A 27,887-nucleotide genomic window follows, 5' to 3' on the forward strand; every position below is an offset into this window, starting at 1 on the left:
AGGGATGATTCAGGTATTGCAACACAAATTAAGAATAATTCAATTAAATAGGAGGTATATACAACTAGTAGAAGATAAATGAACTATACAAGAGCAATTAAAGTTAAGTTATGAGGTAGTGGTAAGCTAAAGTGATGTATAATCAATAGCATGGAGTCAAGTCAACAGTGTACACCAGAATAATATATAATGTGGTTAAGTAATGATACTTACTGTTTGTACTAATATAACAAAACAAAAGATATACTAATATAACATAGTGTGTGATGCAGTATGGAGAACAACAAAGTCCCATATGAACCCAAGAGACTTTTAGTGCAGCTGTTGATGTTCACTACAAACAAAACTTGCAGATGGTTGTAGTCTGTAGTCAGCCATACAGTAGGTAGATGTGGAGCAGATGGTTGTAGTCTGTAGTCAGCCATACAGTAGGTAGATCTGGAGCAGATGGTTGTCGTCTGTAGTCAGCCATACAGTAGGTAGATCTGGAGCAGATGGTTGTAGTCTGTAGTCAGCCATACAGTAGGTAGATCTGGAGCAGATGGTTGTCGTCTGTAGTCAGCCATACAGTAGGTAGATCTGGAGCAGATGGTTGTCGTCTGTAGTCAGCCATACAGTAGGTAGATCTGGAGCAGATGGTTGTAGTCTGTAGTCAGCCATACAGTAGGTAGATCTGGAGCAGATGGTTGTCGTCTGTAGTCAGCCATACAGTAGGTAGATCTGGAGCAGATGGTTGTAGTCTGTAGTCAGCCATACAGTAGGTAGATCTGGAGCAGATGGTTGTAGTCTGTAGTCAGCCATACAGTAGGTAGATCTGGAGCGGATGGTTGTCGTCTGTAGTCAGCCATACAGTAGGTAGATCTGGAGCAGATGGTTGTAGTCTGTAGTCAGTCATACAGTAGGTAAATCTGGAGCAGCAGGGTGAATTCTAGCTATCATGGGTTGGTGATATGACACACACAGATCAACAGGGGTCGAGCCCCTCAGCCCCACCTGGATGAAAAGAACGTGAAACAAAATACTTGTTTTTTCAGTTCAGTTTGCTTTGTATTAATTAAACAAATAACTGCTATTTAAGGAGCAAATAAGAAAGCATATCATTTCTAGATTTGTTTTTATTATAGTGGTGAAATTGTACTTAAAGTTACAACTTTTAAACAGACTGATATGAATTCATCATTTTCAGACTAATGCTATATGAAGGATTGAAGACTAAATCCTGATGAACAACACAACAGTGATGCAAAAGCTGACACAAACAATCCAGTTTCTTGTGTTCTTTCAGTTATATTACAGTTTAGGTTCTACTACTGGCTCTAACATGAAATCAGCCAAATCCCAGAAACATGGTTAACCAAATGAGGAAAAAATACAAAATGAGGTCATCTCATATACACATACAGTCCGTCATATGTCGTTCAATCTAGCTATACAATAAAGAAAATCTATTTGTTTATGGACATCAAGCTAAGCTATATGCTAGCGCCATATGTTAGCTAGCTAGCTAGGTGCTTAAGTTATGTTACTCACCCTCATAGTTGTGGACATAACTTCATATGTCCCACTTCAAAGCTTTCTCCCGTTTCCTGATGGGTGCAGGTAAAAGGGCATCGACCATTCTGTGCACATTGTTGACATATACTTATAATAAAGCAATGAACGGCGCGGAGGTATATAAACTTGGTTAGAGTTATCGGTTACAGCCCTCAACAGACGTTCTAACGTAAAGTGAACGCACCCTCAACGGGGCAGGGATCATTTCATTGGTCAACACTACAGCTGGCATTCTATTGGTTGTTGACTTTTGGCAGGGTTATAACACAAAGAAATCCAAGCGCGCAGGAGAGATCCGAGAGCAGAAAATTTGCAAGCGAGCAGAATCAGCCTGAGTGCGAGGAGAAGGTTCAAAGCTGAGAGCAGGAAATCTGTCCAAACAACATATCTGAGTCTAAGCAGAAAGTTTGAGCACAAGCAGAGCAAATCTAAGCACGAGTAGTGACTATTTGAGTGTGAGAGCAAGGTTTTGAGCGCGAGCAGTGACTATTTGAGTGTGAGAGCAAGAAATCTGAACGTGATATCAGTGAGAAATGCTCTCAAATTTAAATAATGCGCTCTTGACTAATGGCAGTAATATAACTCCATAGTGGTGGAGGAAGTATTCAGATCCTTAACATAAAGCTGTAGTGCGTAGTTTCTGCCACCCACGAGGAATTCTAAGTTATGACAACACCATCGGCGCGTCCACATGATACAAGCCTTCCGTGACCGTGCACGCATAATTAGGAGTCGTTGTTTCCACTCGCAGCCATCTAGCCAGTCAAAAAAGAGTTGCTTTCCAAAGGCAATGTAACAGGGAGGAGAGTAAAGATGGAAAGCTCCTAAAGCTTAGTTCCATATAAATGCACAGATAATTTGTTGTTTTGTCGTTAGAGAAAAACACTATTGACCTTGTAGTTGAAAAAGGAACCTCATATAAGAATGACATTTCCTCCTATGGAGTCCGTTCATTCGCATTAGGAGATTGACTCTTTTTGACTGGCGAGATCACTGCGAGCGGAAAAAACAACGCGAGTTGTTCAAAACCTCTCTTTAGTAAACTCTGTTCACACAAACCGTGTTCTCAATGCTGGAGTTCATGCGTAGAGCCCCTGGTGATACTTGGAGCAAATGTTGTGTCGAGCCTTCTTAGTGTTTTAAAAATAGTGATTTTGATGCTATCATAGTAGTGCCCCTAGCACTCCCATTCAAAAGGCCATTTGACCCAAAACGAGAATACGGTACAGGGCTCTAGAGTGCGACCAATTTGTAAGGGTGTGACTAAGATTTTTCCTAGGTCGCACCGGTGCACCTAATGTCCTCACATCCGCTGCCTCCCTCTTACCCTATATGAGCTACTAGGCTATCGGGGTCTGTTATTGTTTTTGAAAACAAGTGAAGGAGCTTTCTCAGAGATATATATTATATTATATATTATATATATAAATAGCCTAAGATATATTTAAAAATATATCCTAGGCTATTTATTTCCGATAATTTACATGTGTTGCAGCTGTATATTTTCAAATGGGGAAGGAAACCCTGTCTTTGCATTTTATTGTAATCAAATATGTTTTAATAAAAGAGCTTGTGAAAAGTGGCTTTGACTTAAAACTGAACATTTAGCCCACTTTGTAAAAATTATATAATAGAAATAGAGATATATATTGTGTATCGCCATTCAGCCAAAAAATACAGAGATATGATTTTTAGTCCTGGACTAGTGGAAGATCTGATAAGAATGAGTGTGGAGGGGCCCAGCTTGGAGAATTTTGATGCTAGGGAGTGTGGGAAGCTGGTTTAGCCAAGGCCAAAGGGGAAGAAGGCCAAATGACAGGTTTTGGCCATCTGAGGGGCATGCAAACTTTGAGTACAGTAGAATTGTGCTTCAAATAAAAAAACAAAAAATGTACCTACTCCTTATTCTTGTTTAAAATAATAATAATATATATATATATATATATATATATATATATATATATATATATATATATATATATATATATATATATATGAATGAATGAATGAATGTATATAGAGCGTGATAAAAAGGTGACCTTGAAATTGTGGCGTTAATGGTGACGCAAGGAAAAATTTGGGTGCACCTAAATTTTGTGCTGGTGCACCTAAATAAAAAAGTTAGGCGCACCAGTGCGACCAAGGCAAAAAGTTAGTCTGGAGCCCTGAGGTAAATCTTACAAGTGGCGCTTCCGTCCTAATTATGCTTTTAAACGAAAGTTTGACTCGGTACATTCACAAAAAGCCCTAGGTTGCAAAGTATAAACACTCGATGCAGAAATGTAGAGCATGTGAGGGTTATATCAATAAATATCACGTTTTGATTTTATTACTAATGCATTAATGTGTAAGTAGCATTTTACTATAGCAGTTGGTCAAGGTGGAGCTAATTTTAACGATTTTATATACGATTAGGTCGTTTAATCTGTAATAATGTACAATATTTGATAAGATCATATGTTTTGGATGCAAAACTTCTGTAGAATCTATAAAGTAACTATTAGATCTGTCAAATACATGTAGTGTAATCGATAGTACAAAATGTCCCGCAGAATTGTAGCTAAGTACAAAGCAGCATTAAAAAGGTCCCTATTCAAGTAAAATACAAAGTACCTGAAATTTCTAGAGGGGGTTGTCTAACTGCATGTCAATCACTGCTCATGCGCACGTATTCATTCTTCCTTGTGGGGGGAGGGGCTTAGGAGACCGTTTGGGCTTCAGCAGAAAGGGGGGAGGAACTGAGAAGTTGTCGATGTTCAAATTCTTTGGCTAAGTCCTGGATCTTCACAATCCTACCTACAGCACCTTTAATGTTTATCTACTGTTTCAACTATTGTAATATCTCATTGGGAATTTGAGCCACAGGCCTAAAATGGAAGCACAGGGAATTTATTTAGTTCTGGGATGTTGTTTTTTTTCCTTTTACTGCAGTTTAAGTAATTCAGATTCTGCCGTCAACACTTGCTGGAAATCAACACTTGCTGGATATGAGGTTTCTTTTGGGAAAACTGGGGCAGGGTGACTGCCAGACAGCAGCAGAGGAGGAAGGCCTCTCTGGTATTAAATGTGGCTGAAAGATATATTCCCAGGCGCAGTTTCCATCTGTCTGCGCTTCTGTAGACACCGGGAAATGGGACCGGCCGCGTGGGGAAAACTGAGGGGCTTTTTTTTGTGACAAATGGCAACAGCAAATAGAAAAGAATTCTCAGCAGAGAGAGCTAGCTGAGCTGTCCCTGAAGATTACATCTAGTAAAGCACGCACACGCACACACGAAATGTGTTTATGGGACACATCAAAGATCAACACACACATGCACACTCCCCCATTAACTCAGGCAATTAGCCAAAGGCTGAAGCTAATAATTATTATCATTCTGATTTTTTTTTTTCTCTCTTTTTTTTTTAAATCGTTTAGAAAATGTCAGAATCTGGTAAGAACTGCCCATCAGTTTCCCAGAGCCAGAAAGGTGGCATTGCACAGGAAATGTGTATTCTTTTTGGACACTTAGTGGTAACAACAGCTCGACAATATCTCATTATTATATCGATATCGTGGCATGATATTGTCTTGATTTGGATACAGTAATATGGCATAAGTGGTGTCTTTTCCTGGTTCTAAAGGCTTCACTACAGTAAAGTGATGTCATTTTCTGAACTTAGCAGACTGTTCTCTTAGTTCTTTTATTTGCCTTTACCCACTTAGTCATTATATCCACATTACTGATGATTATCTAAAATCTCATTGTGTAAATATGATATAATTATGATTATATCTTCGTCGCAATATCGATAGAGGTATTTGGTAAAAAAATATCGTGGTATTTGATTTTCTCCATGTTGCCCAGCCCTAGTTGTTACATTTTAAGGGCTCAACTAACAACTACTAAATTAACTTAAAATGTCAGAAAATCTTGAGAAATGCCCATTATAGAGCCCATGTAGACATTTTTTTTTAAAATATCTTCTTTGTCTGACTAGCAGTTCAAAAATACATTCAATGTAAAGAGAAAAGCAGCTCCTCCTATGCAGCTGCTGAACACTTGACATCCTGGCTTGATAAATGAGGTAAACGATTATCAAAATTGCTGTTGATCATTTTCTGTCCATCAACTAATCAGTGGATCCAGTTTCAGCACATAATCAGACATACAGAGATGACATCATTGACAATGACAGCAGGACAGTTTCTAAAGATGCATGACTGCCACGTTTTCTATGTTTTAAAACCGCACACACACACACACACACACACACACACACACACACACACACACACACACACACACACACACACACACACACACACACACACACACACACACACACACACACACACACACACACACACACACACACACACACAAATTTTCTTTTGCTATTTTAACTCTGATTTTAACTGATGTGCAAGATGTGTGTTGGCAGTTTGTAACAAACAAGCCTTTTTTTCCTGCCAGTTTCTGCATGCCATCGGACACCAGTTTTGTGAACGCAGAGGAGTTCTGCAGACGCTCAAGAAGAAAACAGCAAAGGAACTAAAATAAGCTTGGATTAGTTTCACATGGCAGACGTGCACCAACGCAGAATTTTCACAGCGATGGCAGGCGTCACCTACATGATCGTGTGTTGCAGGAGGCCGGTAGCGGCTGCGGTTCCATTCCGATGGCGTTGCTCTCCCAGGGCAGGCAGGTCCCCTGGGTGCTGTTCCAGACGCAGTGGATCCCTGGCCAGGCCTGGCTGCAGGACGCCGGGCTGGAGAAGGCTGCGCAGCTGGGCGAGGTGTACAAGAGGACGTCACTGAGCAGCAGGCTGTTGAAGCCACCGAACACGTACATCCCACTGTCAGACAAAAGAGGAAAGAGGTTAGAGGGCTACAGGGTAGGGCTGGGTTTAAACAATATATAAATATTATTCAGATTTAAACTGATTTTCATTTGAATGATCCAAAATCGATTCGTACAATCCAAGAATCGATCTTTACCACATGAAACTAGAAGCCTTAAGGAATCCATCGGTACCAACTATGTCATGCTAGTTTGTCGGAAAGGTTGAAAAAAAGTTGAAAACAAACTGGCAAAAAGGGGTCCCTCACCTTAAGATATCTGAATGAAATGTCACTCAATACTCACTGACTGGATAGTCTGTAGAGCTGCACTTTATTATGTGTTCTTGTTAAATAAAAAAGTCTGTTAATGTAACAGCTTTTGGGTTCTTAATGTAAACATTGATACTTTTAAGAATGCAGCAGGTTTGTGGCCAGGTTGGCTCAGTGGGTAGAGCAGGCGCACATATGCTATGAGGTTTATGCCTTGACGCAGAGGTCCAGGGTTCAAATCTGACCGGTGACGATTTCCTGCATGTCTTCCCCCTCTCTCTCCACTTTCTCACATAGCTGTCCTATCAAATAAAAGGTTGAAAAGCCCAAACAATAACCTTAAAAAAAAAATAAAGAATGCAGCAGGTTAGAGGGAACCATAAACAATTGTAAAATCTCTTTCATATCCAAGATAATTGGTATTGTAACTGAAATGTTCCTAACCTAATTGATATAGAATCCAAAAATAAATCAAAATCGGGAATAAAAATCCATTCGGGACCTTGTGAATCGGAATCAAAACAGATTCGGGAAAATCATGGAGGACACCCAGGCCTACTACAGGGGAAGGTGGTGAGAAGACGTAAGGGATTCAGGAAGTAAGACCAGCAGCTTTCTGCCCCGCAATCTTCAGTTTCGACCTTTTGTGCACAGCGAACGCCAGAGAAGCTTAGTCCAAGTGCTCTTCCTCTTCTCTGGGCTTCAACCTGCCTCACAAGTCGGCTAAATCCTCAACAAGCCCTCTCTTCCTGTGTAGATGGACCTGAAAGACCACCCCTGCTGTGTGTGTGTGCCACTGTGTGTTTGGATGTGGGGCTAAGGGCATTTCTGAACATCACTCTCCACTGGCCTCTGTTCAGAGGATTAGTGTGTGACTCTGAGTGTGTGTGCTCGCAGGCAGCGGCTGGGCAGGGTGGATGGGTAATTTGCTGCACCAGTCTGATCAAAAGTGCCCTCGGATTATGGAGGGCACACTTCAAACCGTTCGCTCTGGACGTCCTGCTGAGCGCACGGATCAGGAGGAGGAGAATGTCGGAGTTTTGAATGGGAATGAATACAGTAAGTAAGCCGCTTCCTATTTTTCTCATTTAAAAGATCAAAGTTATTGCAGGGGGACAAAGAACGACTGAGACAATGAAAGGATGTATAAAAGCTAGAAAAGTTAAAAGTGACAAGGCACAAAAAGAACACTTCATGCAGAAATGCAGGTTTAAAAAAATATTAAAAGGAAGTCACTGATAAGGCAAGACTGTTCCAGAGTTTGGGGAGCCCTGACAGCGAAAGCATTTCTCTTTCCTTTAGTTCCAAGTCTAGACCGGGGGATTGCTGAGCTTAAGTGTGACTTGAGCGGGTGTCCCATTACGGTCATTCCCCGGCTGCAATGACGATGCAAGAGACTGCATCGTCTGACTGCAGAGACTGCCAAAGTGTAGGCGCCAGTTTCAGAAAGCAGGTTTAGTGAAAACTCTTAGTTTGTTAACCCTGAGATGAGGGAAACTGTGGGTTTTTAAACATGAGAGAGAGGGGTAACTCCAGCCCGTTTCAGAAAGAGAGGGAACTTAACCTCAGAGTCCGTTACTATGGTAACTGTGCCTGTAAACCTAACTTGGTCGGGAGCAGGTTTTCTTCTCTCAATCTCCTCCCTCTGACACAGCACTCTTTTATTTCCTCATTTCCTCCATTCATTCATTCATTCATTCATTCATTCATTCCTGTATTAGGCGCATTTTAGCGCAGTGTGTTATCTGCATGAATAAAAAAAACAGGGTTGGTTAATTAACCATCTTAGGCAGAATAAAAAAAAAAAAACATTCTCAAAACATGGCATGTCATTTTGTCGACAATCCCATTGATGAAGAAGCTGTATTACTGCAGGGAGTTAAACATACGTCGGGAGATGATATTGAGGCCCCGACTAGATGCATTTTCATTTCCAGATACTAGCCTACCTATTTGAGCAGTATCGCTTTTCATCACAGTCCATCAGATATGTAGGCTTAGGCTATATAACCTTATCCGTCCTCATATCACTAACATCACCCATCGTGGACATGCTCTACATCCCAGCACATTCTTAGTATCGCATTGCTTTTTTTTTTGCAAACTGTAGTTTTCTTTACAACATTGGTGATGCGGAGTATTGTAGTAAAGCCACTGTATGCAGAGCCGTCAGAAGAGTTTGACTCGCTCTGAAACGTGTTTTAAACTTTTTGTAGTGTTCCCTGGACACAAACCACTAAGAGCCATTTAAAAAGGAGTACCACAGTATTGCAGGTGAATGATGTAAACCCTTTGAAATAAGATTATGAATTATAATTCTGTTAATGATGGTGCTGCAGCCTCAGAATGGGATTAGTAGGCCTAGGATTTTTTTGCCCACATGACTGCACCTACCGTAAATGAAGTAGATTATAGGTTCAAAACCATTTCACCAGTAATATTATACTTATGATTAAATATGATATTAATACACTATTAGAACTCACAAATTTACTCTAGCGGCAATTTTCCTCCACGCAAATTCTCTCTCTTTTGCAGCAGCCGCTGTGTTGCTTTTTAAACAAAATACAGTTCAAACTCGCTGTATGTGTGCATGAGTATTTGTTTGTGGTTGTTACCATGGTGAATCATAGTATCATGGCTCCATTCATGCTGCCTTTTTGGGAACCCAGAGGTTCCCATCTCAGGGTAAATCAACTCAGAGTTCAGGGTTAGACTCAGAGTTTGTTAAACCTCCTTCCTGAAACGGGCCCCAGATGAGGAAGACCCAGAAACGCTGACCAATCAGAGCAGACTGGCTTTATTTTCAGGCGGGGGGCTTGTAGAGACGGACGCTAAAACAGAGTGTTTTAGAAAGACTGTAAAATAAAATGAAAATAAAAATAATGTATTTTTTTAAAATATTAAAGCATGTAAACATGTTCTAGCAGAAACCCGAAATACTAGTATGAACCTGAAAATGAGCATTATATGGGACCTTTAAAATCAATTCTAAAATCAACTTGGCTTGGGGCAAGGGATGTGCGTGTCTTCTTTTCATCCTTTCTCATTATGAATTAAAAAATAAATAAAACAGGGAAGCAACCGAGAAAACTGTGATTTCCCATTAGGAAAGCTGAAAAGTACCATAAAGAGAAAAACTGCATACCAGCTCATATTTACATCAGATGCAGATACCAACTGAACATGTTTGTTTGTGTAACCCATTCCATTTGTCTTTTAATACCATGAGTGCATAATTAAATGTGAGTTGGCCCCGGTGGAAATAGTCACCCTGGCTACAAGCGCTCGAGAAATAAGGGTGCTGAGAGAAATCAGGTTAGGGTTGAAAATCTGCCTATTTTAACCAAGAGTGGTATATTTCCGATGTATTAGCAACAAAATAAAAAAGGAAAGAAACCGCATGAGCCTCCACAACATCTTCAGTGCTCCTTGGCAACGGTTTTACAAGTCTGTAGGACTCTGTGGGAGGAATACAACACCATTTGTGTTTATGTCCCAATTGTTATGTTAATGGTAAGATCCTTTGTTTAGTTTTGATCTTACTTTGGTTTTAATTTCATTAAGACCTTTTAGCCAAAAATACCTTTCCCACATTATGCGTAAAGCCTTTCTGTGCAGCACTCTGAGTTTAGTTACAGTGAGTGCTGTGTAAATGATTACCTGTCACTGAAGACTGCCGAGTGTCCGAAGCGATTGACGTCATGGTAGAGGTCCGGCCGAGGCAGCACTGTCCACTCGTCACACGCTGGAATGAAAAAAAGACGACACAGAGGGGTCAAACGGTTGACCTGCGCTCACACCTTAAAGCACGCGCGTCTTCGGCACTTGGGAACTCAGCGGGTGGTTAGCGAGACCTTCAACAGCTCATATCCCCGTGTCAATCAATGAGGTGGCAAAGTGTCCTTGACCGAGATGCTGAGGCCCTGACGGCTACAGGAGCAACAAGCATGCCGAGAAAAACGCAGCCAGGCATGTGAACAGAAATACACTCAGAAAATATGTTTTCTATGACTAAATACGACACAGAAACTGGGAATTCAGCCACTATTACTACTACCCTTTTTTTTTTTTTTTTTTAGATAGTTTGCGGGAGACATTAATGCCTTTATTTGATAGTTGATTGCACTAATGTGGTTTGCATCTTAGACGACTAGACCACGGCCATATCTGTGTGCAGTATTCTCTCTTTAGTTCCCTCCACCTGATATCTTTTATTACTCCTCCTCCTTTGGTATTAAGAACAAGTGATGTACAGACATTATGTAGTGTACGTAATGCATGTATATTCACATAGTGTCACTTTTGCTGTTAAAATGACAAACGTCACCTGGTGGTAGATTATGTCAGCTATAGTATTATAGTATTAAAGCTATAGTGCATAGTTTCCGTCTCCCCAATGAGGAATTCTGAGTAATGACAACAAAACTGTCGGCCCGTCCACACTTCTAAACCGAGAGTTGCGTGGAGCTGATAGTCTTAATTAGCTTTGTAGCAACTCATTTGGCAATGGCTTGAACGTAGCAGACGTTCATTAATATCAAAAAGTTAACGCACCGAAGCCTTAATGTTACTTCCAAAAACGCTAAAATGATGTCTGGTTAAGGTGCTCTCCACAAGCAGGTCTGTGTGCTCCTCAAACATCATTTCTCAGTTTGTTTTCATTTAAGTTATCCACCTGATTGCATCACATCAATCTTAGGAGAATGTCCCAGTCAAACCTGTATGCTTATCATGTCAATATTTTACACTGTTGGACTTAAACTCTGCATTAAGACTTGCAGTATTTAGAGCAAGTAGCTTGTGAAAAATAAGGTTAATCTCCTCTGCTGCTCTCTCTCATTTTCAGCTTGTAGCTAAAGGTTGGGAACATTGATTAGGCCGCCGTAAGAATCTCTAGCGTTTGTGGCTTATGAGCCAACAACAGATCTAAATCTTTAGCTACTCGTTACCTCACCGTCTTACCTGCAAATGTTAAAAAGGTAAACGTAATGAGATTGGATAAGGGATTTGAAAGGATACATATTCGATAAACAGATTTCGGTACTGGATTCAGATTTGATAAAATACTATTGAATGCCAATCTTGCGTCCCTCTCAAGGCTGATGAGCCCAACAGGAAAAAGATGTACCTGAACAGGAATAAGTAGGCGCACTTATGGGCCCTGGGGTGATTTGCAGATTTGCAAGGACAGCTAGACGTATACTGTAGTTTACAAGCAGGCCTGATTTGATTTTGAAGGTCTTTAGACGCGTGGTTCCCAACAGTTTTGGCTTGTGACCCCTATCAAAGCTTACAGCCTTGATGTGGACATACATGTATGTGTGGATTGTAGAAGAGGGTTATTTTTTTCTTAGGTTGTTTTGAAATTCTAATACAGTTTTCAGTATGTCAGAAGAGGGGGGAAGAGAAAAGATAAGTCAGAAAAAATTAACATAATTTTATGATACAGAAGTACATGCTTCTCCCACTGATCCCATGAATCATCTTGTGACCCTTCATGTTCATCTTGGGGTCCTGAGCCGCAATTTGGAAACCACTGCTTTTAGATATTTTAACACTGGGTCAAGTGAAATATGAAATGCGGTTTCAAACAACAAGATTTAGCCCAGTTTTAACCCCAACCTCGAGATGTCCAAATCATCAAGTCAATATATGCTGGGTGAAGAAATGAATGAATAAGGTGATGAATTCCTTTAGTCTTTAAATGAATCTGCAGCGGTATGCGACTGTGTACAGCTGTCACGAGCCCGTACAAACAGAACAAACGACGACAAAAAAAAAAAAAAAAAAAAAGACTTTGCATTGGGAGCCTGGGAGTCAAAGCTGCTGGAACACAGGACAGTGGCTGCAGCACATCACCCTCAGTCAGTACGATGCAGTGCAAGTCATCATGGGGCTCCCAGAGGAGAGAGAGGGACATCTGCAAGAGAGCTGCACATTCACAGGTAGACACTGCCCTCTGGTGGCGTGCGCCGGTACTGCAGGTGGTGTGGCGCATTGCCCCCTCAAGAGTGGGGATTTATTATGACACCGTCTACTGATGTCAGGACAGCGGACGGCCCTTAAATTCCACGCTCTAATTGAGTTCAGCTCGTTAAGGATGGGCGATTAGTCCTCGACGCACAGCTCATCTCGACTGTAATTACCAGACAATTACAGAGCCGCTGCTGCTGACACCGACCCTGCAGCTTGCTGCTGGGGGGCGGGGATGGTCTACGTGTCTCCTCCGTTCAATTACAGAATCATACAGAGGATCGTGAGTGGCAGGGACAAGAGAGAGAGAGATGTCCAGTACTGTAAGAGCTCAGGGAGTAGGGCTGGGTACCGAAATCAATACTTTGAGTATTTCGAGTATCGAAAAAAATGTCTCTTCATTTAATACCCAACTACTATACCTAAGGAGTAAATCTAATCAGCGTCAGTGAGCCAATAAGCATGCAGCATGCTTCTACCAAGATCTAATAATGTTTGCGATTGGCTGTTTAACCCTTGTGTTGTCTTCCCGTCGACATGAACTTGTTGACCTTTTCGGGTCAAAATAGAAAATGAACTTTTTTCGGCGCTTAAAAAAAAAAAAAAAAAAAAGTTATATTCATGGTCAATAAAACTAATTTATATGAAATTATACCTAATTTTTTTTTTTTTTTTTTTTTTTTTTTTAAAAGGCATACATTGTGAATGATTATGACTAAGATCATAGGATGTTGAGTGGATCACAGACTGGTATATGTCAAAGTTTAGTCGGGATACGGTTTCGAAACCATTTAAACATTTTAAACACCCAAAAATGAATGGAAGTAACCATTAATTTTACTTGCGAAGAATGTTGTATGGGTTCCATACCATACAACGTGCATCCATGTTATTTTTGGGCCATTTGGTTGAAAGAAACCCATATTTGACATTTAAAAAAACGGGTCAAATTTGACCCAAGGACAACACAAGGGTTAACGTTACACGTCGTAGAGAAACACAGGAAAAACTCAGCGTTACACACAGAGACAGGACTCACGTAGTAGCAGCTAAAACAAATAAAAAGATTTGTGCTGTAATGTTGTAATTTATTTTTGATACCCAGCCCTATGAGGGAGGGGAAACAACAATACTCATTTCTAAGGTTCAACTTAAATGTAAACTCTGGGGAAATCATGACAACTATTCTTGCTATTCTATTCCTGCTGTGACCAGTGTGAGATGAGTTAGTCTCATGATGGCCATCAAGTGTGGACTTGTGGTAAATGTATACATGGGATACTATGCTAAGAATTGAATTAATGTATTAACAATACCATGGTATTTATAATGTGTAAATGTATTTGCTAGTGTCTAGGCCCCTATACACAAGCTTCAAATAGCCTACCAGGGTGTTCCAATTCCCATATCTGCAGTCTCATGATTGTAATGGTCTTTTTAGATAGATAGATACATACATAGATAGATACATAGATAGATATAATACTGGACTGAACTGTTTGTAACACCACTCCGTTGAGCTGAAAAAGGGACGTTTGTTGTTGGGGATGTTTCAGTCCCAACATACAATTCTCATGAACAAAAGCTGGTTGCACAAGAAGGGGAGGGGGGTGCTCGGGCCTCTGAGATTGAAATTTCGCCGTCTGTCAATCATCTTTGTAATGACACAGAAAAACAGAATGTCCTGGGGCCATTTCGCAGCCTGCAGGAAATTCTCCCTCCCATCCACGTGGAACAAAGCCTCCCATTAATGAGCTGTATCTGACAGCACTGCGGAAGGGGGCCTCAGGCAGCTTACAAAATGAGGATGCCGGTACGGTTTCTGACAAAACTGTGCCAACTTCAATTAGGACATATCGGAGAACTTGAAATGGGATTATAATGAGAATGTAAAAAAAAAAAAAAAAAAAAAAAAAAAAAAAAAAAAAAAAAGGGACACCACGGCGGACAATAATCAACTTTTGATCGTCATATTTAAGCAAGAAAGTAAAAAAAAAAAAACTTATTTTCTATCCTCCATTCGTCTTCTTCTGCTTACAGACACACATGGGGGAGTGGCTCTGTACCACTCTCTGCTGTGGAGCAGCTGTGTTGCACAAACTGAGGGTTAAGTACCTTGATTAAGGGCATCTGATCAGTACACAGAGAAGAGCGCAAGAATAAACATCAGAGGTGTGTGTGTGTTCCTCTCTATTACCCAGGTGATATGTCATCAGACTTCTAATTAAAGAGACTGTAACTGTACACAGAGCAGAATACCTATTTAGGGATGAACGTCAAAACGTCTTCATTCGAAACCCCGGTCCAGTGATTTAGATTCAACTTTCTCCAGACAACTACCAGCCTTTCCAGCACAGAACCGCATTAAAATGCACAGAAATAACTGTTAAGTATATAAATAACAACAAAACAAAAAGAACTAACTTTCAACAGGCACAACCCACCGCTTCACCTCCTTTACCCAAGAAAGCCATGTCCCATTCGAGGGCATTCTGCCTGGAGATATTATACAGTGACTAGGTGCTGGAAAATTTAAGACCGAATTATTCTGAGTTGTATATACGATAGGAGGCTGTCATTTATCGCCTGTACATCAAGCGGACGACATCTGACCTTCTCTTGCTCCAGTGGAGCCGCTGCGTGTCTGACAACAAAACACTGCGGTTTGTGTGTGTGTGTGTGTGTGTGTGTGTGTGTGTGTGTGTGTGTGTGTGTGTGTGTGTGTGTGTCTGACCCAGGCTGTAGGCCAGGAAGTCCGAGGAGAAGCACTTGGCGCCGTGGCTCATGGAGGTGTCGTTGTGCGTGTTTCCTCCAAACACCAGCATGGTCCCGCTCACTATCACCGCCGTGTGGAGGTAACGGAAGAAGCCGCTGTCTCTCAGAATGGTCCTGCACAAACACACAGCGATGGTTGTTATACAATATACTGTATATATAGAGGTTACTTTCAGGCTGCTTAAGACTCATTTCTCATCTATTGTGGCAATGCCCACATGCTGCTATTGCAACGTTTTTCTTCCCCCTTTTTCTTCGTAGAAAGTGTTGACTTTCACAGTTGAAGAACTGACTTCCTGCGGACCATTAATACAGCCTTTTACAAGATTTAACAATTGCTCTGTCTCAGTTTTCACAGCAGAACTTGATTGCGCAGAACACTTAATGCCAGGAGCCAAACTGACTAACGTGCTTAGTCTTCCCAGCGTTCATCGCTTATTACAAAACATACAGATTCAATGCAGGTGTGTGCAAGCATATCTCCTTATTCTAACATCATTATCAGTTAATATTAATTCAAATACTTAACCACAAATGCCATAGGTTTCAAATGTATGGAAGTAGTGGGGGAAAAAGGAAACGGATAATAAGTCCAAATCATTTCTTTCTGATTAAAGCCAAAACTTTGCAAGTTACAAATTTGTAAAAGGTTTATATGTCCGATGCTTTTCAGCCTTACAATATTATAGCAGCTTACTGTATTTTAAATTATGAAAACTTAAGTGACTGAAATATCAAATGTTTGGTTTTTTTGAATAAAAAACTGTGGTCGATACAGAGAAGAAAAAGTTAACAAATGCATTGAGTCAGTCATAACTTTGCCTTGAATGTCAGATTTGCTGCAGTGTAAAGTCAGACTGTAGACCTCATTATCTATTTACACTTGGAGAGTTTAAAATACGGACTTCTTGCAGTAACTTGCAACAAATCTTTCTTGCTGCCATTTGTATTAATAAAAATAACATTTTAAAATGCAACAGTGACTCTGAGCTAATTTCAGTGAAACACGTATGTTTCGATGCTCTGATGAACCTTCTGCGAAATGTTTTCATTTTTGCATTCTTCATTCTTGTATTTTGCAGTGAGATTTGAAGTGCGGCCCTTTTTGCGACACCTTGTCACAGGATGCATGTCCATGGATTGTCTAATCAGGGATTTTCCATCTCAGACTGTTTTATCTGAATCATTTTAGAGGCCTGAGAAGGTAAAGGTAAACTGCACTTCACAAGAGCAAAAGCAAAGCCTTAAAAAGTATAGAGAAAACCACAACATGTCCATTCTTCCAGCAGCATACTCCACTATCACGGTTTTGTTATAAAGAAGCTGTTAAAAGTAAGAAGTTAATTTGCCTCAAGTCTTAATGAGTTCTCTATTTACGTTGCGGTCACTTTAAGACTCTCAGCTGGTAACCGCTATGTCGCGTGAGCCGTAGTTAGGAAGTAAACGAGCACTACAAACTAATGGTTTAGTGATTCATGGTTGTAGTGTAGCAAGCCAACTACGGCTACATTTGGTCTACATTTATGCCTAGAGCAGCATCGTTGGTATGTATTCATTGACTGTTTTTAAATAATTATGTCAGTGTTATTTTGTGTTAAGTTTATATTAGAAATGTCCATGATCACTGGCGTTGTGACTAACGTTGGGGCTGTGACTAACATTGCATGGTTGCTTTGCAACTATAAGTCATAGGACTATGAATGAACGTAATATTGTTTACATGTAAAAATGTAATGTAATTGTAAAAGTGTCTTGAATTATATGGTGTAACGGTAGAAAGGAATTGTTTGAATTGATGTCATTACATTCTGAACATTAGGCTATATTGTACGTTAAAAGCTAGCATAGAATTGATTGGTCTGTCTTTGTATGTTACAGTTTCACACTTGCCTTGCAACGTCATTAAACCTGTGGACGTGGGAACGACTGTCTTCAGAGTCTTGATGTTAGGAGAGAGTTTAGCTGGCTGTCAGTGTATAGAGCAATGCTGAAGATGGCACAATCACATTACACTGTACAACATTCCTGTGTGTCACTGTGCAATACTTTACAGCACTGGTTCTCAAGCTGTGGTACAAGTACCAATGGTGGTACACGAGCTGCCTCCAGTGGTGCTATATTATTAATTTAAAAACAATAGTAATACTTTCAAATATAATCAGTTAAAAGCAATTACATTAAGTATTTTTTTTCCTATATCAGCTTGCTATGCTACATAGTTACGTTCATAAATAATAATTAGATGTGATGGCAAGATAGCAAGCAGAGGTAAAAAGAACGGTTCAAAAACACTGCAATCGTGGCTCCAAATAGGAAGTACAAGGAAGAGAAGTGCTGATGAGGAGGAGAATACCTCAAGCAGAACTTTGAGACGGAAGTGGACGAGCACAAGCGCTAGTTGCTACTTAAGCATCAGCGGGGAAGTCTCCACAGCACCTGCTAGCAGCAAATGATGCAAAGCTGTCAGGAGATATGACCCGAGTTACCTCAAATTTTGATTCAGTTGGAGCGGGAAGGAGGAAGTAACGTTTCAGCGTGGCTGTGGCTGTCGACAACAAATATTGTTTTTAGGAATAAACCTCCCTCCTGTCTGAACTGTACGTAGCAGAATAAGGTTAGCCTATGCTACTCTATTTTAAAAGGTGCCCTACCACACAAAACCGTTTTTACTTGTATTTTTTGAAATATGTTAGGTCCATAATGTGTTTGTGTTGTGATGTGAATGTGAAAATGAACTGCTACCTCCTCTGTCAGCTCTAGCCACTGAAAAGAAATAAGCGGAGAAATCAGGCCAATTAAAAAAGCTGGTCAGTCTGACATCATGTTGCCTGAGCTCATTACTATTCATGAGCCATGTCCATTTGCGCTGGGTAAAGGATGCTGATAGCCAGGCACTCATTGGCTAGCTGTTAGCCAATCAGAGTCAAGCAGCTTAGCTTGTTGAATATTAATGAGAACTAGCACAAATCGAGCGGAGTCTTCCTGTAGGCTTTCTATACCACGCTACCAAGGCATTTTTTCCACAAAAAATGTGAGAGTCCATGGTAGAACTTCAGACATTACCACTAAGTAATGAAATACGGGTGGCAGGGCACCTTTAACGTGGGCCATAATGGTGGTACTTAGAGAGCCTTATATTTTACGTGGTACGTGGTGTAAAAAGTTTGAGAAACACTGCTTTACAGTACTGCTGACATGAATCTGTCCCAGATAGAAAGCCTCACCATTTCCTCTTGTCCACGTCAAACTTGTACAGGTCTCCCGCCAGGCCGTACTTGTTGGCGCTGAAGGCCTTATAGCCTCCGTGGATGTAGATGGCTCTGGTGCTGGGGTCGAAAACACTGCTGTGGCCGTAGCCGCCCTGGACCAGCGCACCGTCTGTGGACACCATGCTCCATGTGTTCTTCACTGGAGGGGTCACAAAAACATCTTTTACTGAGCAACAGAAAACTAGATAACATAGGCGAGGCAAGGCAGCTTTATTTCTATTGAAAGTGCTTTACATAAAACATTGAAACAAAATGTATACATAAAACAATTACTCCACAAAAAAAAAAAAGGCAGCATCAAAAAGTCTTCAGCCTTGATTTGAAAGAACTGAGGGTTGCAGCGGACCTGCAGTTTTCTGGGAGTTATACATAATATGATGAAATACCACTAAGAAAGTGAAGGGAAACTCCAGTTAGGTTAAGAAAGGTCTCTGTGGAGGATTACGTTTTTGGTCCCCACTGGGATTTGGCGAGGTAATTAGAGCTCAACTCACTTTACAGTTCCTAAAATGCATTACAAGTACAAAAGTAACATCAAACTGCAATCGGACTTCATTGGTGATCATATACGTAATGGTAATAACCAAATCCCATTCATTTGTGAGCCAATGGGACATGCACAGCCAATGGGACATGCACTCATGAAAAATTCATCCCATTTCCTCAGACAGATTGGCTTTTAGAAGACAATGAAACCTCTTAATTAGGTTTGGTTGCCTGCCAACAGGGTTGGTGGATTAGAGGAACACACTTTCCCCAAGTCCAAAACTCGTTAACTTGATCTTGGTGGCCAGTGTTAATTTCCTGTTGTTATAAACCGATATATTTTGGCACTAACACCCAGGCCAAGTTATTAAGTTAGGGAGCAGCTAAAGGCTAGGTGCATTGTGAAAAGATAAACAATTCTTTGTTTTGTTTTTTAAATGTATTTTATGGTGGCCAGTTTTCATAGGGATTTATCAGATATTCAAGTATCTTGATTAGCACCTGAGCACTAACTTTTATTTATTGTCCCATTGTATGTTGTCTGCGGCGTCTGAAACTGTGTGACATGGGTGCCCTGCACTTTTTACCTGCGCAACAAATGTCCCTACGGGTACAAATAGAGCAACCTGAACGTGTCCGGTGTGAAGACTAAACTTGTGGAGGTTTGGTTTATGCGACAGTCTCATCAGAACACAACACGCTCGTCCCGGTCAGCGCGGCTTCCACTTACCGATGTTGTACTCCTGCACCTGGCTGATGTAACCGTACAGAGGACAGTGTCCGAACATAACCAGCATGATGGGACTGGCCCCCTCCTGGACAGGGGGCACAATGTGCGCCGAGTGTCCCACCACGGCATACTGCTCCTTGGCCCGGGGGCTCAGGAGGACCCAGGTCTGGTTCTGGATGTGGAAAACCCACAGCTGGCTGGACACGTTCCCTGTGGAGTCGATCTTTCCTCCGTACATGTAGATCCTCCCCTGGAGGAAACAAAGACAAACAGCGGAGCATTACTAGATCCATAAATACATAAATGTGAAATGTGTTGAGACACACATGGTTTGTCCAGATGAGGGGTCTTAGCATCAGTACATAGCAGGCTAGGCCTGTGATACACTTTGTATCCTCATTATGATTGAACCAAAGCCCAGATTACAAAGCACAGTTACACAACGGTGATCATGAACCATCATTCTAATGAAATCTAATAATGAAACCTAAACACAAGCACAAACCTTGAGGGATTCTCCAAAAAGAAAACAACTTGAGCGCCAATAACCTTCCTTCGGTCCTTGGGTTTTAAAAAAAAAATAACCACAGTTACTCTATTGCAACATAATCTTTTCAACCTAATCTCACTTTACTTTTACTTAACTTTGTATTTCTTGCACTTAGCAAGAGCTATGCTATTTGAAACACTTATGACTTCAATTTGACTTTGAGCCACCGCAACTTAATTTCCTGAAGACAATCTAAGTCTGGAGGGTAATTATGGGTAAAATGTACTCATGCACTTGATAGTATATGTGTAACGGAATTGAAGATACTGTAGTGTTGAACACAGAAACTCAAGACATGGTCCTTGAGGTTGTTATTACAAGCAGTAGTTGTAATTCAGTTTGTGAGCTTCATAATTGATCTGTTCAGTTCTGGAATTGATTTGTCTTGCAAGCCCAGATTGACTTACTGTACAAGACCAATTCAGACATCGTGATGCAATTTGTGTATTACAAAACATTCTGCAGCTCAGACTCCGTTCTCTCAAACCACAGAGCAGACGGACTGCGTCTTCCTCTGAATCCTCCTCTCTCTAATTTATTATTCCATCAGCGGCCTCCTAACAGTCTTTCTGGCCGAGAAGAAACTGCTTCACCACTTCACTGCGGCCTATCAAAACCCAGAGCTTTATATATTAGTTCCAGACAACAGACAGACACTACTACTAAATAAAAAAGGATGGGGAGCTTATAATATTTCTGCTAGTGCCTCCATTTAATTTAGTTGCCGTCTGTTCTTTGCTTTTTCTCTTTCGAAGCATGTTTCACATTACACTGAGAGAGCTACACATGCATGTAAAATGTGCTATAATGAAAGTGCAATGAACAGTATGGAGTCATAATGTCTTAGTGTATACCTGGTTCACAGTAGATATCATTTACTTCCCCCCCACATACCTCATGAAGAGCCAGTGAGTGGCCATATCGCGGCGTCACAGTGTGCACAGAGGGGTTAAGGGTCAGCCAGCTCTTGCTACTGACGTTATATCTGCAAAAAGAAAACCAAATTTTAGATGGCAAAGACAAAACAGCTTTAAGAAGGACTTTTTTTTTAAAACAGGGCAACTGCATATAGATTTCATAGCAAGAAAGGGCAGCTTCAGGGAATACTGGCAAATATGTTGTGTTTCAATGCATGTCTTGTCTGAGGCCATGTTTGGCACTACAGTGTAAATGGCAATATGAGAAGACCTACTGTTAAAAGTTTCAAACAAACTGTCAATTTTTTTTTTTTTTATATATTTATATATATATATATATATATATATATATATATATACACACACACACACACACACACACGTATACATACATACACATATTTCTTTTTTGTCTTTCTTTACTTCTATTTTACATGTTTGTGACATGTAAAAAAAATGTGAGAATGTTGCTGCATTGAGTACTTTTACTTTGAATACTTAAGTATAAGTACATTTTCCTAATGATACTTACATACTTTTACTTAAGTAACATTTTCACTGCAGGACTTTTACTTGCATGATGATTATTTTTTTTACAGTGTGGTATTAGTACTTTTCCTTGAGTAAAGGATCTGAATACTTCCTCCACCATTGCTTAGAAAATGGATTACAGTGTTCCGAGTCTACATGTCTACATATAGTAGCTCCAACCACAGGTAGGAAATTAGCATGAAGACCGAAAACGGGGGAAACGGTTAGCTAAAATGGATACAAGAATGGTCTTGATCTTCTTAACAAACTCTGGGCATGTACCCTCACTTATGCAGTGGGATGTTTTACACTCAAGTTTTACACGCAAGTATTTAAAAAGGTTTTATTGGCTGCTCACGGGAGCGGTATTGATCTTCTCATGTAATGCATGCATGTTCCGATAACTATTCTTTCTCACTTGGAGCTGCACATGTGGGACTTCGGCTGGTGCAGCTCCAATGGTTTTCGCTTATCTTCTTAAATCAACGTGTCACACAACAAAGACTGTGGTAAAAAGAAGTACAACGGTGCAAGGATACAGCATGTGCCTCAATCAAAGCTCCAACTTCTAATGGACTCTTACGTAAACCTCATCAAACTACTTATCAAAAAGAAAAGAGAAATGCCGCTCATTACATGCTTCATTAGGTAAGAATACCTTTAGGTTGGAGGTATGTTTCTTTAAGAAAACATTGTTCTAGAAATACTTGCAACACTGCAGCTACATCATGAACAAGCTAAACAGTTGCACTAAGTAGTAGTTGGATGCTACTGTCCAATCCAACTATGTCAAGGTAACAAACACAAGGCATTGTGTAGAGAAGAATGCTCCTATGCAGTCTCATATGAGAGACAGTGAACAGGAATAAAAAGGGCCTTGGCGTGCCTGCAAACCACAAAATCTAAATATGAGCCAAGGGAATAAGTGCCATCTTCCTCGGTGGAGTTCAGGATGAGGAGCATCAGGTAATCCTGTAATTTGATGGTTTTAATTACATCCTTCACCCACTGTGCCCAACACAGAGCAGCGTTCCTCTACTTGATTTTCAACAGGCCGTGCCAGCAGGAAGAAGCCAAAGGACTTCCTGACAGACAAGTATTAAGCTAAAAAGAAATATTCAAATCTTTGCAACGAGACACCATTTCAAAAGCACATTCCCATGTCGCGTAGCAACAGCAGGACTCATGTCTCGCAGCTCTGTTGGATGAGAGGAGCAGCCAAATGCCTTAAAAAAAAAAAAAGTGTGTAGATGCTCACAGGGGAGAGTACTTACGCTTTGACCATGTGATAGTCGGAGGCGTTGAAGACGTAGCCTCCGATGACCCACATGATGCCCTGGTCCACCACGGCCTTGTGGGAAGCCCTGGCCAGCCCGGGCTCGGCGTGCTCCTCGCGGCTCCAGAAGGAGGAGTTGGCAGGCACAGAGACCAGGCAGTCTGGACCTGAGGAGGGAAGAATGCCACAGAGTCAGGGCTCCACAGGAGATTAAATGAATAAGGAAGCTCGGTTGATTTCTTTTTTTTGCACTGGTGTATGATAAACAAGATAAACAAGCCCCGACCTGTTAGGGGAGCATAGAAACAGACTGCCTTGAAAGATTAAATAACAACAAAAAGAATCCGCATAAAAACAAGAAAAAGTTCTTGCATTAAAAAGGAGGATTGCACTTTCACAGGCTTCATTATTTCACTTTAATGTCCTGCAGCTAGGCAGAAGGTACAAAAAGTTTCCATTAATTGACTGTGTAGGTGAACAAAAAAAGGATCCATTATTGATTTCTCTTGAATTATGAAAGCGAGAGGGGAAAGGGAAGTTAAAGAAGTATTTTAAAGCCTTTATATAACAGACTGATTATGCAGGTGTGGAGTAATTTAGCATTAGAAAGTAGTTTCCTAAAGTTTTTTTAACTGCGAATTTGTCCGCTGTGTATGGAAAAATGGATTTCGTTGCAGAACATTGACTTTGTTTGGAGCATAGACCGTCGCCATCTTGGCAATGCCTGCCGCGTGGATGGAGCAATGGCGGGCTGAATGAAGCCTGCAGTCTACGCTCGCCACCCCCCATGTCACGCAGAACGCCCTTCGTTATGCGTAATTTTAAGCCTGAATATAATTAACCCCCGTACAGTTGCTATGAAGGCAGGACTTCGCTATGGAGACTTAAACAGTTTTTAGTACCAGGCTGTAAACATGTTTATTTCTAAAGTTGTGCATTTTAACATAGAGGTCTGTGGGGACTGACTCCATTTTGGAGCCAGCCTTAAATGGCCACTCAATGAACTGCAGGTTTTGGAAGTTCTGCATTTGCTTCATTTTTCAGCACCGTTGCCACTTGGTTAACCTTTTTTTCTGCAAACAATAAACTATTAAAAAAGTACACTGTGTAGGAATTTATCCCATTTAGCGGTGAAATTGTATTTTGCATTCAAACGAATAGTGCTCTCTAGCGCCTCGCTTTTTCAAATGCGTGTTGCAACTACGGCAGTTATGTACCAAGAAGCTATGACAACATGTCTTCCAATTTTCGCTTTTTTGGCAACGACGATTCCTTCTCCTGTGGCTCGGCATAAGTCTGATCCTCCATTATGAACTAAAGTGCAGGCTTTCAAATTTCCCGGGGTGGCGACAAGCGCCTCTGACTGATCTCCTTCTCCGTTTCAGCTGGTTTCAGTTTCAAAACGCGTTATGGATTAGCTAGACAGGTTTATGTCCCTCTCAGCTTTATGTCCCTCTCAGCGATTATAGTTTTTCAAAACGGCGGAACGACATGGAAGCCTCCTTGGACTTGCCCGTCCAATGTAAATACAGATAAGAAATTCTTCGCTTACGAGGATAAGATTGGCAGAGGTCATTTTACACCAATGAGGACATATTTATGAATGAAGACACTGATTTTAGCTAATAAAATACTTAAAGCACTACACAGTGTACCTTTAAGGCTTTACTCATTTGAGTGGAATAACTGTTTTTAATACAGACAGCCCAGGCCAGAGCTGCTTTCCCCCGTTACGTGACAAGAACAATGATGGAAGCACGAACCGGATTCCCTTCTCAATGAAGGGAAAAAGATTCTGAGATGTTTTTTGGCAAACAACTGCAGAGTCAGAAATAGAAAAAAAAAAATGGGCCTCATGCACTTGATAGTATATGTGTAACGGAATTGAAGATACTGTAGTGTTGAACACAGAAACTCAAGAAGGGGAGTTTATTGGTCTTGTTCATCTACAGTCTGTCCATCCTACCTGATGAAAGAGCCAGATAAAACCTGCCTGGAATAAAACATGTACCAGCCAATCAGTGCTATCACTCCATCTTACAGCAGAAACAGGATGTTAACCGCTGGGGGAGTTCCTCATTGATCATTATGGAAATAATGCATAAGTGGCCACGTGACGGGAAAGGAAGGGTTGTGATTCATTGTGACAATCAAGGTCAAACAACCCATTCCGCTTTTTGTTTTGTTCAGTGGCTGAGAAAAATCCCTGGTGGCTAATATTCTTTCAGTACAATTAGAAAACCAAGTTACCTTTGCACCTTGGTGGCATTTCAATAAATAAAAACAAATGCAGCCATTGCTTCCCTTAAAGACTGAAGTGATTTGTTGTAAGCTACACATCTGTGAAAGAGATTAAATGCAAGGCTGGCTTGACTAAACCGACATCTGTCTGCTTTTGCACTGGTCTGTGTAGAAAATGAGTTAATTTGGGGAGCTGGCAGCACCGAGTACACTGAGTGTGCTATTCCTCGGCTAACACACCATAACAGGGTAATAAAGGCTAAAGAAAATGCCAGTCTGTTCCTCAACTCCCTCAGCCTTGGTAATTAGATGGCAAGCACATGGAGCTGCTGATATAACTGCAATTAAATAAAACCGTTGTCTGTGAGTGTGCAGAGTGGCGCAGTGGAGCCATTTAAGAACTGATAGAGCTGTTAGAACGCCAATATGGTCAGATTCAAAAAGGAATACAGTAGCGTCTGGTCATCACCGTATTAAAAAAAAAAAAAAGACTATTTTATGACTTCGCCGAAAAGATCAGGAGGCTGATCCTGCAAAAAGTTAATCTGAAGTCCATCAGGTTCCAGCAGACGGATGTTGTGGGGGCAGCGGGAGCTCGGATAATACTGGTGGAGGCTTAAAGCTGAAGAGGCTCTGAGCTGAATCACCAGATAAACAGGCAAAATCTGGACAGATAAAGTCTCTTTACTAAACCTCCAACTAATTTATTGGAGCTGCTTAGCGCTTAGATGCATGGGATATTTACTGGGAAGCTTTTTTATGTATTTTTTCCTGGTAATGTGTTAAAAGAAAATAGCTAGAAAGCTCTTATCCTAATAATATATTACACGGATAATACCATTAGACACGGATACAAAAATTATAAAATTACTATATTATTATTAATAAATATATTACATTATCTACATCTTATAAGTTATTCCCTGTTATATATTGTTCTTAAATGTATATTACTTCTTTTCTTGTTTGTCAAGCAATTCTTTTAGGTTTACATTCTTCGCTTTTCATAGTCATAGTTAATATTTAATAATAAGCTATTGCACTGTTCAAACCCTGCACTGTTCACTTTTGCACTACCACCATTGCACACATTCTAACATAGCACCTTGTCATGGTCATTGCATCACATGGTCAGTCCATACCAGACCTTTGTAATCACTTCACAAATTGTTAATTCTTTACATTTCTGTGAGTGATTTTTATGTATGTGAGATACATGTGTGTTTGTTGTTGTCTAAGTTACTGGATGCCTAAAGTTTCCCTCGGGTTGAATAAAGTATCTATCCATCCATCCATCCATCCATCCAGTTTACTATTGTGGTTTGGGGGGGGGGGGGGATCTGATTGAAATATGTAAATAATATATCCATGTACCATGTGAAAAGGTAGGGGAGGAGGAGGAAGGGTTTTTGACTAAAGGCCTGTACTACGAATCAAGATTTGGCGTTACCGAGGTAACTTCAGGTTCAACCCAGGGTTTTGTGTATCACCATGGTGGATCACTTGTTACCGGGTTAAATTGCCATGGTAACTTATGCTGAACACCTAACCTGCTTGTGTAAAAAAATATTTTTTTACATGTATCGAAATAAAGCATTAATTCATTCATAAATATTTACCTTCTTATATGAGCTGTGTACCACAGCACGTTGAGCAATTCTAAGGGGGTGGTACACTTAATCAGATTAGTTAGTCACACACACACACACACACACACACACACACACACACACACACACACACACAGCTATTTTGCAAGCTCTCCCACTTGGAAATCATGGAGGGGTCTGAAATTGTCATCGTAGGTGCATGTCCACTGTGAGAGACATAATCTAAAAAAAAATATCCAGAAATCACAATATATGATTTTTTAACTATTTATTTGTATGATACAGCTGCAAATCAGTATTTGAACACCTGTCTATCAGCTAAAATTCTGACCCTCAAAAACCTGTTAGTCTGCCTTTAAAATGTCCACCTCCACTCCATTTATTATCCTAAATTAGATGCACCTGTTTGAGGTTGTTAGCTGCATAAAGACACCTGTCCACCCCATACAATCAGTAAGAATCCAACTACTAACATGGCCAAGACCAAAGAGCTGTCCAAAGACACTAGAGACAAAATTGTACACCTCCACAAGGCTGGAAAGGGCTACGGGGAAATTGCCAAGCAGCTTGGTGAAAAAAGGTCTACTGTTGGAGCAATCATTAGAAAATGGAAGAAGCTAAACATGACTGTCAATCTCCCTCAGACTGGGGCTCCATGCAAGATCTCACCTCGTGGGGTCTCAATGATCCTAAGAAAGGTGAGAAATCAGCCCAGAACTACACGGGAGGAGCTGGTCAATGACCTGAAAAGAGCTGGGACCACCGTTTCCAAGGTTACTGTTGGTAATACACTAAGACGTCATGGTTTGAAATCATGCATGGCACGGAAGGTTCCCCTGCTTAAACCAGCACATGTCAAGGCCCGTCTTAAGTTTGCCAA

General features: G+C 40.7%; 1 protein-coding gene across 3 annotated transcripts in view; it reads right to left on the minus strand.

Moving 5' to 3' along the window:
- atrn (attractin) overlaps positions 1–27,887 on the minus strand; it is a 175,428-nt gene that overhangs the window by 118,995 nt on the left and 28,546 nt on the right. For all 3 annotated transcript variants that reach the window (XM_028565848.1, XM_028565847.1, XM_028565849.1), the window contains exons 6-12: positions 23,155–23,323; positions 21,327–21,417; positions 19,883–20,132; positions 18,622–18,805; positions 15,357–15,511; positions 10,310–10,394; positions 6,167–6,390 (exon numbers count right to left, since the gene is read on the minus strand). In XM_028565848.1, the coding sequence (XP_028421649.1) occupies positions 6,167–6,390; positions 10,310–10,394; positions 15,357–15,511; positions 18,622–18,805; positions 19,883–20,132; positions 21,327–21,417; positions 23,155–23,323 (1,158 nt within the window). The remainder of the gene's footprint in view (positions 1–6,166; positions 6,391–10,309; positions 10,395–15,356; positions 15,512–18,621; positions 18,806–19,882; positions 20,133–21,326; positions 21,418–23,154; positions 23,324–27,887) is intronic.

This window comes from Perca flavescens, chromosome 20, assembly GCF_004354835.1.
Source record: "Perca flavescens isolate YP-PL-M2 chromosome 20, PFLA_1.0, whole genome shotgun sequence".
Lineage (NCBI taxonomy): Eukaryota > Metazoa > Chordata > Actinopteri > Perciformes > Percidae > Perca > Perca flavescens.